Source organism: Tachypleus tridentatus, chromosome 6 (genome assembly GCF_004210375.1).
Source record: "Tachypleus tridentatus isolate NWPU-2018 chromosome 6, ASM421037v1, whole genome shotgun sequence".
NCBI classification, from domain to species: Eukaryota; Metazoa; Arthropoda; class Merostomata; order Xiphosura; family Limulidae; genus Tachypleus; species Tachypleus tridentatus.
The window spans coordinates 112,247,553-112,261,448 of NC_134830.1; the positions used below are offsets into that span (position 1 = coordinate 112,247,553).

Sequence of the window (13,896 nt, forward strand, 5' to 3'; positions counted from 1 at the left end):
GTTCATTACTTAAATTAGTGCAAAAATCATTATATTCACACACAGGTGTATGGTGCCATAAATCTATCTCAGTGTTCACTTGTAAACTTCTTAGAGGTTATCTTGTTACTGTTATGGAAGGATTTTGCTATTACTTGGCTCTCTGTTGTTGTGATAGAAAAGTTAGGCCATTATTTGTGCTATCTGTATGTTACTGTTATAGAAAAGTTCAGCTATTATTTGTACTATCTGCACATAAAACTAAGGAAGTCTGAAACTGTTGCTGTTTTTTAAAAGGTTTTGAAAGATGCTTATATGTTCATTGAACTTCACCACATTAATTTAAAAAATATCACTGAACTCTAAATAAAAGTGCAATAATTCAATTTGAGAAGACTGTTTGACAGAGATACATCACTTTCTAGTATTTGTTGACAAAAATCATCCACATTAAAGCTAGTAATGTTTCCATTATTAGATATTTAACAAGGAGCTAACCTTATGTTGAGACTGTAGTATATTAGAAGTATTAATTTTCTTCTATAGCTTTTATGTACCTTCATGCTGTATTTACATTACTTATCACAAAAGTATACACTATCAAAGGATTTAAAAAACACAGGAAGTGTACAATCTGGTAAGGAATAGGTGGCCAAAGTAACTGAAATCTCATAATGTGTACCATGCATCCAGGACATATTTAACTTTGTATAGTAATTATCTTGAATCCAAGTGTAGATCTTCTTAAATACTTAAAGTAATGAAGTGAAAGATGTGTGTAAGAGAATTGACCTTTACCTAATGAGGTACAAAAGTGCGTATGGGCATCCAAAGTCTTCGAACAGCGTTTGTTCTTAATATCCCACACACGTAGGGTTTTGTCATCTGAAGCACTAACAATGTATTTACCACCTGGATGGAACTTCACGCCTCGCACCCAGTTGTCATGCCCAACCTATGGTAAAGCAAGAAGTTGTTTTTATAATATTGTTACCTTAAATTTCATTAGTTCTCACTATATTCTTATAGGATGTATTGCCAACATAAACTCCCCTAAATTTTGAAACTGTTCTAACAAATTAACCACTGTATAATAATAATATTTAACCATGATAATATTCAAATCATGTCTAAATTATTCATTTCTTCCAACACTTTCTTCAAATAACAGTAAGTATCTAATATATTATGAACTGGGTTATAACATTTTTTATAAGGTATATTATTGTGATTGTCATACTTGTTTAATATTCCTAACTTACACTGATCTAGAAGAGTATAAAAAAACTTACTGTTCCCAAGATTCAAGTACAATTACAAAACCCAAAATTTCAGACCACCAGAAAGTACATTTTATAATGAGGTACTAACAAACTATAGCCATATTTTCTGTGAAAACCATATAGTGGACTTTTTGAGTTAATGTGCACTCAGAATTAGACATTTTTATTCTACCTACAAGTTGTCAGTGTTTCAAGATTTGTTTATGTGTAAGTTACACACTTTATCGTATGTGTTAATAACAATAATGATGCAACAACCATATACCTTCACCACTCTGAGGATAAACAGAGAATCAACTTTCAACATAATGTTTATAACATAAAATAGTAATTTCACATTAGTTGTCATCCTTTCTGTTCAGAACAGGATATTGATTTATAATTACAACTGCTAATAGAAATTAAGTGAAACCATGGAGTATTATAAAACATTTCAGGAACTGTACAATATTTTACTTACAACTGTCTTTAATGCCAAAAGGTGAATAAGATTAGCATTTAGCTGTTTTAGTACCCCAGTATGGATATGGTAGAATTAAAGTTAACCTCAAAGTATGTAGTTTAATCTTTCAGTAAAAAATAATAATGATAGAGTTCTAGTTCTACAATACCAATATTTTTTTTTGCTTTGGAAAAAATGAAAATACCTTTTTTTTAATCTTAGAATCTCTGAAAACCATTTTTACAACTATTTTCTATAATTTATAAGATTTTTAAAACTATCTCTGCCAGATTCAACCATTTTTAAAAAGAATATACAAAAATAGTATTTAAAATGTTTTCATAGGAAAGTAATGATATTGGTTTAGAATACATACATTAAAAAAAATCACTTCCTTTCAGCCCTGCCATGCAAAATAAGATGAAGTAAGAACCCATACTTATTGAGAACCAAATACATTACCTTAAACAAACCAACTTGTATAAAAAACGAATTTCAAGTTTTACAGCAAAAATATACTTCAATGCTAGAATAAAGCACAAAAACAAAGATTTTGAAATACCTTCAACACAAGCAAGTGACTGACCAGCATCAATGCCCAGTAGTGATAAACATTCTAAAGAACCAGAATGTTTTTGGATTAAAATTTTGCACCAGGTTAAAATTCCTAAATATAGGCCAGATTTTTACAAGCACAGGTGACCTCAGTACCAAATTAATTGAATTATTGAAAGTTTTTTGTTTAATTTTTCTGTGTAACATATAGTTTTAGTAACCTTGTAAAGAATAAAATAATGGACCAACAAGTAACTTGGTACATAAATAATTTAGAAAAATGTATGTAATAATTTAATGGTTTTTGATATGGACACCCCCACTCCTGTAAGTAGCTTTGCTAGTGAAAGAAAGAAAAAAAAAATCTTAAAACTAGCTTTCAACTATAAACAACTTAATACTTGTAGTTTGGTTGCTTAAACCTTTACATAACACAAGCAGAAGTACTCATTCCCAGAGATGGAAAAAAGTTTAAATTAATCTAATAATTTAAATTATTTCATGGACTTTAAAATGTTAATTGTGTTGTACTCTTGATTTCCATAAAGGCCAAAGCTCTTAGCTCAAAGTAATTGTTGAACACTTCATTCATGCTAGGAGCCACTCAATACCATAAATCAACATTTTTCTTCTTTGTAAGTTACATCAGATTTTGAAATGTGAAGGAAAGAGTGATTAATTCCTAAGAATTTAATCTAGAATATCCTACTTGTGAAATCAAATTCAACATCAACAATATTCATTCCTGTTTTCCCATCATTTTGAAAGTGAATATTGAACTTTGCATGCATGCACAGCTTTTCAAATGCAGTGTAGAAAGAAACCAGTACAAACAGACAGACACAACAATGCAAACAATTTTTCAGTGATATTTCTTGAAAGAAATCATATATTTAAAAAGACATAACTGTGCTTGGATCATTAGTAAACATTACATGACCTATTTCACTAAAGTACATCATGCTTAAGTTTGTCCCATTGCCTTCCTTCTTTTCCATGAAATATTTTCTAGAAAAGGTTTTAATAAAATGTTGCCTGTTCTTTCCATGTAATATTATACTTAGAACAAAAATAGCAAGCTCTTTTTTTTCCAATGGCAGTCTACTTCATACAGATGTACATTATTAAACAGTTAATATATGTACATAAAGTATAATCCAACCTACCATAGTAAAAAGGCAGAGGCCAGTGCTGATGTCCCACACTTTCAAAGTTTTGTCTCGAGATCCGGATACCAAGAATGGACCAGTTCTAATGCCTCTTTTGTTCTGTTTTATAGATTATTCATCATTCAACACAACTATGGATATATAATAACTACCAATGTTCAGAAGACAGGTGTATACTTAAAATAAGTTATAGGTACTTGATACAAATATCAATATAAACAATGACAAATTTTTCTAACACACAAGATTCTAAGTGCATTTAGGATACAGTTGCAACACCTTCATCCCCACTTTTCATTTTACAAGTTTCACATTATGTTAAACTGTAAAAGAAATTTGTACAAACAAATGAAATTATACCGAGGATTACCTGAAGTACAACACTTATTTTGTTGAAACAAGTTTCCACTTGCCCAATAAAAGCATAAATATGAACTTGTTTAATCTCAGATGTGGAGTATAGCAAAATTTACACATACTTAGCCATACCTATATACATTTATGTAATATGCTCTTTAGTCATAACTACAGCATGTTTCAAAATGTGCACCTGATTAAATGTATCTCTAGCAAGTCTTTTAAAAGACTTTTCAAAGAGTTATAATGCATGTTAATAAATCTAACATTAATACATAGTTTTTAATTCAAATATTTTATAGAAACTTGTTTTCTATTTGTGCCTTTCCGAGTCACACGACACAGTGATTTCTCATTTATACATTTTACTTCTGTTTCTGTACAAGTTTCTAATTGCTCAACCCTATTATAAATATTGAAAGTCAGAATATAAAATTTCAAGTGAGATATCAAAGTATTTATTCAAACCACATTTACACACCCATCCTATATACTCTGTCTTATAATAAATATCAATAATTCTCTCTGACGTTGTTATTAGGCATTTTCATAATAAATAAAGTGCACCTAAACTACATAAATCACATGATTGTCTGTTTTATTCTAGTATTTAAATTTCATAATTCACTAGGACAACTTGATGGGTTTAGACTAAAGATGTTGCTCCAAACAGTGATGAAGTTTTTTTTTAACTTACTTATAGGTTAGTTAAAAAAACTAAATAAATTCTTATCATTTTAGGACAATCTATTCTAGTTCCTGATATATTTTTAAATTACTAACACAATGAGGAATAAACTGGCTCATTCAGCCATGCAACCAAGTATAAAGATCTCAGGGCAAAAATAAGTGTTAAATTTATTGATTTTTATGTGTATTTTGGACTTTTTGTTTTAAATATTTTTCAGAAAAAGTAAAATGTAGCTTATAAATTTATTAAGTTTAATAACAAAACTCATTTTAAAAAACAAAAACTAGAAAAATTTCTTGTCGTGAAATGCATGTTGGCTGCTATTGCACAATGTAAACTGAAATCTGTACCTTTACAGACTTCAGGTTATATCATACGATGAATGCCAACATGCATTTCACAAAGAGAAATTTCTTTTTTTATTTAAGTTATTGTGCTGTTATGCTAGTTAAACATGGTTCAAATAGGAAGAAAACAATAACATTAAATGAAGGAAATGTGAAACTGTTTAGAACATTAAGCTGTTTAAAATAACTAACTGTTTGCTACAATCTACAGTTATGTTACTAAACAAACATTTATTTTAAATTTTATTTTACATTTTTAAATTTTCACTGCAGATAATTTTGCTACAATTAGTGTTAGGGTACAGAAAATAACAGGCAAGTTTCACTAGATAAATACTTTTTATATTTATTTAAAAGATTCCAGAATTTATGCAAATGAACTATGAAAACTGTACCAAAATACTTAAAAATGACTCATTAACAACTTTGTAAGTTGTAAGTTCACTAACAAAATTTTAGTAAAAATCTCATCTTTTCTGTACATCAGACTCATAATATTTACTAAAATACTGCCAAATTTTGTGAAGATACAGTTATGGTTATGTATAGTTTCATGGTTAAATGACGGTTACAAAGAAGGTCAAAGTGACCAAGTCCATACAAAGAGTTAACATATTCACCCGTTATCAGCCTACTTTTTTTTTCTTTCATTTTGCTTCTCTTCTTAGTTACCCTTTCAACATGAAAACATTATAGACTCTTATCAAATTAAATTTCTGATGATTTTAATTTGTCATTATAATGAAATGATACCAGGAAAATTCATCTCTTCAGTTCTTGCTTATACTTGATACTACTTTTTAAAAAGAAATAACTCACTCAGTTATGGATTGAGAATTAGGAAATGATGATCTCATTGCTTCTCTTCACACCTTTCTTTCTTGAAATGTATGGTTTTAAGTATGTCTTTCTTCTTTTCTTTTACAGTAATGTGTAATTACAACAAACTAAAGCATGGTCATTGTAATCTCTAATACAGACAAAAATACACTATTGTGCACAAACATCAAAATCTCCAAGCTGAATCATAAGGTTAAGATAATTTTCTCAAACCAGAGCTTTACTTGATCAAGAAGTTAAAAATTACAGTATTCTTTGTATGAAAAATCTGTGAATTGAAGTTGGGCATATTAAGACCTGTAGTAAAGACATCCATAAAGTTGATCGTATCACTGGTTATCTAACAAAGCTGTCACTGTGTAACATAGTTCAACTGATAAACTTTACAATACAGTAAGGAATGTGGCTTGGCAATGTAAGAAGGATTCATAGGTTACTGTTTTCTGATTTTAAGATGAATATATTGCAGATATGTTATTCACTGAAAAGCTTAACATGATTGTATGCTGTTTTTTAATTTTTATTTTAAATAAATTTAATGTTAAGTTCATACATTTTTCCTGATTATTATATATACAACTTCAGATCATAAGTTCACCTTACATTATTACTTACTTCCACTATTGTACAGTGTTAAGGGAATTCACTGGTATTGGCTCATGCACTGCTAATTTTACATTCACGGGTGGCTATTAATGAAAACTTTTTCTGTTTGTAGCAGTTTAGTGGCACTTTCCTTCTTTAATCTGTGGCTAATAACGTGCCCTACTTTACTAATATATTATTCACTGAAGGATAAGAATAATCTGTAGGGTCTTTTTTTTTTCTTACAGCATAACCTTTGTTTTAAATAACTTCAGTGCTTAATTTCCAAAATATTTCTTCAGGTTTGTATCTTACAGTTTTGTAATCTATAATAACAGTCTAAAGAAAAATATTTTTCTTGTATATTTAAATAATTAAGTATAATTAGATATATACAGCTTAATAACAAGAGAATAAGAAAAATATATGTGCTATCTTTGGATGGAATATTGTTCTCCACGTAGCACTTTCTTCACCTGATTTTAAAGCTAAATCAATACATTGGTACATATTTCTGATGATTCCATGTTTTACTTAGTGATTGTAGTTATACTAAAATATATGTACCTGTTATATGTTTGTATTGTGTACCAAAGCCTCTCAGTAAAATACTGTTGTTTTTGTAAGTTTCCTTTATCTAAACAAATGTAGCAAATAATGGTCTGACAATTTATGTTTGACAAATAAGAAATCTGAATTTCTATACCAACCAAGAAAACTGCCACTAAGAAATCCATTATTTTGTTTGTGTGTGATAACAGAGATTTCACCAAGCGTACTCCAGTAATACTGATAATGGTTTCTTGTTTGTGTGTTATTAAGCATAAAGCTATATGAAGGGCAACCTATGCTCTGCCCACCATTAGTATTGAAACCCAATTTTCAGTATTATAAGCTCTTAGACTTATAGCCAGGTGCAAATTGCAGATAATGACATCCGAATAATATGTGCCCATCAAATATATCAGAAAACTGTTTATATCCCATGAATCTGTATTGGGTTACTATGGTAATATCGTAACTATAAAATCCTGTTACAGTTTTTGGTTTGAAATATATGATTAACTTCAAATGTAATTTTGACTAATGTTGAGTAAAATTAGTAAAACATATGTCCAAAAATACAGGTTTTCAAAGGCTTCAAGAGGCTTCTACTTTCATTTATCGAATGTTAATTAAATTGAATAGGTTGATATTATTTATGTTATGAAGAAAACAAGTTAAAGTAAGGCTACATAAAAACTTTTTTTTTCTATGAGTAACTTCCATATTAATGCTTTCTCATGTATAGACTAGAAAATAATGGCTAAAAAGAAGCTTAATAGAGAGTTTAGATGAAAACAAGTAATCTCAATTTAGATTGGACAAAATATTTTTGACAGGGTTTACATTGAAATGACGAGTTAAAAAGAGCATTAATAACAACACTTAGTATAAACTTACATCTGCTCCAGCAGCCTCGTTGATTGCTGAGGTTGCACTCTCTGGAGCCCATGCAATACATTCCACTACGTGGTCATGTTCCCGAAGCTCAAGTTTACATTCTTTTGTAGAAACAACCCATACTCTTAAAGTCTGAAACAAATTACAGAATTATACATTATTTAAAGACCTATATTGATATATTCATATTCAAATTTTACTTTTGAAACAGGTGAATTATTTCTTAACTATTTCTAGGTATTCAATGATTAGTGTAAATAGTTCTCCTTAAGGAAATACCAATGAAAAAAACTTGTAAAAGAACTCCTACATCAATTTCACTTATGACTCCTATTCAATCATTTTCTTACATGTCAAATATGTAACATGTAAAACGGTGTTTTACATTCAATGTTACTTTTACACACACAGTACTCAATTTTTGATCTGTATTACATTTATAGAAAACTGACAAAACCTTTTATAACATTAGAAATAACTTGTCGAATGAACTTTTTTGACCTATTTCGAGCTTCAACTTATGAGCTTGTTCATGAATATAGTAGAACCTGAAATAAACCAAATAGGCATAGCTAACAAGTTTCTAATGCTATACATTATACAAAATAAATGAGTATGACAAGATACATCCACATTACTAAAAATAATGCAGAAAATATTTAATACCTTAAGAAGGAGGCCCAGTGTCAATTTACTATCAGTTTTATATGTGTGCATGCATAAGTTATGTCTGCTTCAAGTTACACAGTATGAATATTGTAAAAACTGTGAACTTCATTCATTATGCACTGCTTGGTTAATAATTTCTAATGATCAAATTAAATTTAGTTCCAAAAACTTTGGAAGAGCTCTCTCATAAGACTATTGCTCATAGTAATAAATCACATATACTTTGGCTCACCTGATCATTGGAGCAAGATGCAATCAAAGACCCATCCTGATTAGTTCTAACCATTCTCACCCACTCCCTGTGGCCTGTAAAAGTTTTGACACAATACCTAAACACATAAAAAAAACAAAACAGAAAGAGAGGAAATCTCATATGAAACTCCCCTTTTTCACTCCTTTCAAAAGAGATAAGCTTATAAAATCATGACATACACTCTCTTTACACAATTTTAAAGCAGTTCACAACACAAATATAGTTTAGAAAATTACAATGCATAAAATCTTAGAATCTGAACACTAATACATTAAGTAACTTCTCTTGCATAGTAACACATAACATGTTTAAGTCTGTTAAACACTGGTGTGCTTAGTTCACATGCTATCATAAAATCACAGATTGAACCTCATACCCAGTTGCAACCTCCCACATCTTGATGGTCTTGTCTCGAGAGCAGGATAATAAGTGGTCACCACTGGGCATAAAGGTCACAGAGGAGACATTATGGTCATGCCCTAGGACAAAAAAATGATATTTACATATTTGAACACTCTTTATAAATCAGGAATTCTGACAGAAACACTATGAATAAACCCAATAAATTAAAACTGCATTGCCTAATGAGGAAAAAAAAAAAGCAATAAATCATTAGGTTTAGGTTTACAGAAAAGATGGTGACCTTCACTAAAGTTAATATAACATTTGTCAATAGTAAAAAAAAAAAAAAGAGGACCTACAAAGGCATTGTGAAAATACTGAGTAGAACATTTCTAATACAAGCTACTTTATACAACATTTACAGTTAAATAAGAATATAGTTTGGTGGAACTGATGAAAAATATAAATTATTCTAAATTACAATTACCCATAAACATCACTATAAATTATTTTATACTTTCAATAACAGAGGTAAATGCACTTTCCTAACTTAGTGATAAAGGATGCAAAATAAATTTTTATATCAGTAATTGAAAAAACAGATCTTAATATTTACATTTGCCTTTGTGTTGGTATTCCTAACACACCACATAGTGAAAAATAAAAGTATTACAAAATACAAAGACTTGTACCCATCAATCTAATTTACAAGCTTTAGTAACCAAGCCTGGGGCTGAAATTTCCTTTATATTTTTAACTTCTTATTGCCAAGTCGAATAAATAAATACATACTTCATTCTCATATGTGTCTAAAAAATCAGTAATATTGTTTGTAATTTGAGAATACAAGTTCAGACTAAATTAAGTGTTTATTTTGTCTGAGTTTTACTTAATTTATTCAGGTAAAAATTAAAAACACTATTTTATAATTTTTTTATTAAAGTTATACTTATCAGTATTAAATGATCATCAAACTTCCTTAAATGTTTCATTTTTTTAAAAATAAATTCCATTTAACATCAAGACAAAGAACTAGTACTCCACAGGCCAATATCATATTTAAATCTTCATAAACATGTTACATTGCTGTTCTTTGGAGCATGTAGCAAAATTTAAGAAACTATTTTTCTTACCATGCATTGTCTTGACACATTCATAGACTTGAAAGTCCCAAAGTTTAATAGACATATCAGCAGAGCAGGACACTGTGAAATTAATCATTCAATAATAATAACTCATAATTGATTTCTTCTTCTGCTAATAAAGTTTACTAAAACAAAAACAGATAGAAAATTATGCTAAACAACAATTCTCTTAATTTTATAAAAAATATATCTTCGTTAACCATATTAGAGTTAGTTTCACTAAAATTTATCATTAATTAAAAATCACCTGAACACCTCCCAAAGTTTGCAAATGGAATATAAATAAAACCAACATTTTTTTGTTCTTTCAAATGACCTTAGAACTACCAACTTTCAATTAATGAAAGCAAAAGTCACAAATAGGTCAACAATGAAAATGCTCAGAAAAGTATAATTTTTCATACCCTTTCATTTTGTTTTCACATGAATGCTATAGGTTTGATAAGAACGAATTGTGATAAGGCAACTAAATATACAATTTCCAAGGTTTATTAACATGTATTTAAAATCCATATATATATATTGATAGATTGTGGGTCCTGCTTCTTCAGCCACCTCAAAAACCTAGGATATGTTTTATAATAATCCCACATTGTAGATTGTCCCCTAGAATCGTTTTTTAAAAAATGCAGCATATTTTGTTTAATTTTAATGTGTTTTGCTTTGGTTTAAAAATTTATGGTTATAATATAATTAATCAGAGGTTGGGATTTGCTGCTTCTAATGCAGTCCTTCCTCATGATTTTGTTTACTTATTTAACTTCATTTAAATGTATTTATTAATTTAACTCTATGTGTGTGTGTAATCAAGTTTAACAAAAGTGGTGCAACATGTGTATTATAAATAGAAACACAATATCTCATTCCAGCATTATTTTTTAAATGTTTGTTATTACTTAATTTACATTGTAGTTACTTATAAGTAAAGGAATCACATTAACACCAGCTTCTTCTAGTATATATTTTTTATATACCTAGTATATATTTTTTATATACAAATAACAAAAAATGACCACAAGAAACGTATTAATACTTGTACTGTAAACTGGAATAGTAAGGTAATTTTTTTCATACTGAAATTAATCTACCATACTACAAGATCATTTTCTGAAAAATATTAACCACAGTATAGATAAAAACAATTCTAAAAATATTTTAAGGCAATGTAAAAAAACAACAACAAACTAATACCTAATACAATGCAAAATTGTGAATGAAATCATGCTAAAACAACCACAAAATTCATAATATTTCTGAAGATGTTATTAAATATATATATTTTGCATCATCATAAATGAATCTTCAATCATATTTTACAACTACTTAGTTATAGCCTTGAATCTGATTAGCAACTCAAAATTGAAATGGTAGAAGAACAACAGTTTAAATCATCATGAGTCTAAAAACAAGAACATGGAATTACCTAGTGTAAGTCTCAATGTTCTTGATCTATAAACTTTACATTAAAAGTTACATTACTATGATCCTGACCTAGATACTGCTAACAACAGTTTTCATACCTAGCCACTTTCCAGTGTGGTCAAATGCAATATCTTGAACCGAATCTGTGTGGCCTTTCAGGGTTTTCTCATAATCACCTGTTTCATAATCCCAAACCTATAGAAATATTATATAATTTATCAACATTCTAAGCACAGAAAGCCAGGAAAGTAAAGTTGAAAATATATATACATACAAAATTTACATTAAAATAAATTAAATCTTCATTTACTAAAAAAACACAAGATATATTTAATAATGAGAAATTTATTGTCTAGAGCAGCTTCAATTTTGAACGAATAATTTTATTGGTATTAATATAGATTGTGTTGGAGTAACAGTTAAACTTCACTTTATCAAGTATATTTAACAACTCTTAAAAAAAAAAAACTTTGCTAAAAGAATAAGCTGGATCAGATTTCAAATGCAAGACATCATTTTCACCTAGATTTTCAAATGCAGTAAATGTAAATGGATTTCTTTACTTTTATATTTTATGTTTGTACAACAGTAATTACTTGACATAGTTTTCACACAAAGCACAATATTTATCACAACACAAAATATATGCTTGGTTTGAATAATGGACTGGAACTACTCTTTCAAAAACAACCAACAAATACTACCTATCAGAGTGTTTAAATTCAACTTTCTTTACTTCACAGGTGATATCAGATTCACCCAGAGCAACTGGTATTGCTCATACAACTAGTCCTTTCCATTAAATCATAGTGGAGGTCCCAACCTATAAAACCCACCAAATATCCCACTGAAAGACACCACTGTTTACATTCCTGCATAATGTGCAGCATTATAGTCATAGCTTCCATAGGTAGAACAAGTGATCTTATTAGAATAAGAAAGTAATAATGCCAGCTAGAATGAAATTAACTTGACTCTCTTGACTATGTTATGTAAAACCTGCATGTATAAGAATAATTACCTGATTAAAAAAACAAAACATTAAACAAAACAATTAAAGAAGATAGGAAATGCAGATATGTTTATATACCATAAAAGTTCCAAATTCTTAGTTCTATACTTCTATGCCATTACACATCCATACATTTTGTAGGGGGCAATTATAAACCTTTGTTTCTGTACTTTTATACCCCCACACACCTCAAAACCTGTGATAATCTAAAACTTTTGTTCCTGTACTTTGTATTTACAAATCTCTTAATTATGGTACTAAACAGAAATTGAAGTTGGTGATTTTTACATACACCAGTTTTCAAAACACAAGTTAAATCCAGTTTTTATCCAAATTTTAATTTAATTACAGCACAATAAAAACGTTGAAGCTGATTATCTTATGTAAATCAGTTTATACTAAAATAATTAATACGGTTTTTCTAGCAAGAAAGTCTGTACTAACACTACAGTATGAAACAAAAGCTAAGATTATTTAATTCTACTTTTATAATTAAGCAGATATTACATTGCACAAAACAGTTGCTCCGGTTGATCCGTAAATTAATTAAAATAATTTTTCCCTTAACATCATCCAAAACGTTTAACAATCATGGCACACTAAAAATAATAATTTTTTCCTTTCTTTTTTAATTTTTGCACATGTTCTTTATGAGTAACTTTTTTTTTATCTTTTGGAGTAAGGCAAGAAGAGTGAGTGTGTATTGTACAAGTTTCCATAGTTTTATTATGACCTTACTGCAACAGACACAACAAAGCTACATATATTAGAAGAGACTATTTATTACCTTTATTGTAGCATCTTCACTGGAAGACACTATAAGGCTAAAAATAGGGTGAAAAATAACTCTGGTCACTGGAGCTCTGTGTCCTGTAAGAGTATATCTCTCAGGGGGTCGAGGGATCCATTCTGAAGGGGATCTTTTCTCTCGAGTGGGAGCACCAGCTATATATTCTTTCTCTGCCTCAGCTAACTTTGTTTCTAAGTCCATAACCTAATACAGAAAATAAAAAATATACCTCTACATTTCCTCAGAATAAGGAATTTAAAAACATTAAAACAACTGCAATGTCCATGGCATTATATTATAAAGAAATCTATGCTTCCAAGTTACTTTAAAAACCTTGTGTACAAATTAGTTGACTTTTCTATATTTTTCTAAAAAAAACAAAGAACCCAACATTGCTTAAGAGGCAAGTCTTTAAATGTGTTTGATCCCAACGGTGTGACTGAAGATTCACAGATTTAACTGTATCATTCTTATGACTTGCACATGAATAAGCAGTTATGTATGAAAGTTAAAACCTAAATAACGTTGTTTATTGTGATTGCTATATGTACAGAATAAACATTACAGGGTGG

The 13,896-nt window shown here is 29.0% G+C and overlaps 1 protein-coding gene across 13 annotated transcripts in view; it reads right to left on the reverse strand.

The window, feature by feature from the left end:
* LOC143253318 (lissencephaly-1 homolog) overlaps window positions 1-13,896 on the reverse strand; it is a 96,708-nt gene that overhangs the window by 4,242 nt on the left and 78,570 nt on the right. For 11 of the 13 annotated variants that reach the window (XM_076506999.1, XM_076506997.1, XM_076507001.1 and 8 more), the window contains 8 exons: window positions 13,322-13,528; window positions 11,621-11,717; window positions 10,089-10,160; window positions 8,990-9,092; window positions 8,593-8,689; window positions 7,692-7,823; window positions 3,426-3,527; window positions 778-934 (listed from right to left, as the gene is read on the reverse strand). In XM_076506999.1, the coding sequence (XP_076363114.1) occupies window positions 778-934; window positions 3,426-3,527; window positions 7,692-7,823; window positions 8,593-8,689; window positions 8,990-9,092; window positions 10,089-10,160; window positions 11,621-11,717; window positions 13,322-13,528 (967 nt within the window). The remainder of the gene's footprint in view (window positions 1-777; window positions 935-3,425; window positions 3,528-7,691; window positions 7,824-8,592; window positions 8,690-8,989; window positions 9,093-10,088; window positions 10,161-11,620; window positions 11,718-13,321; window positions 13,529-13,896) is intronic. The other 2 variants (XM_076507007.1, XM_076507008.1) reach the window with 2 other exon arrangements.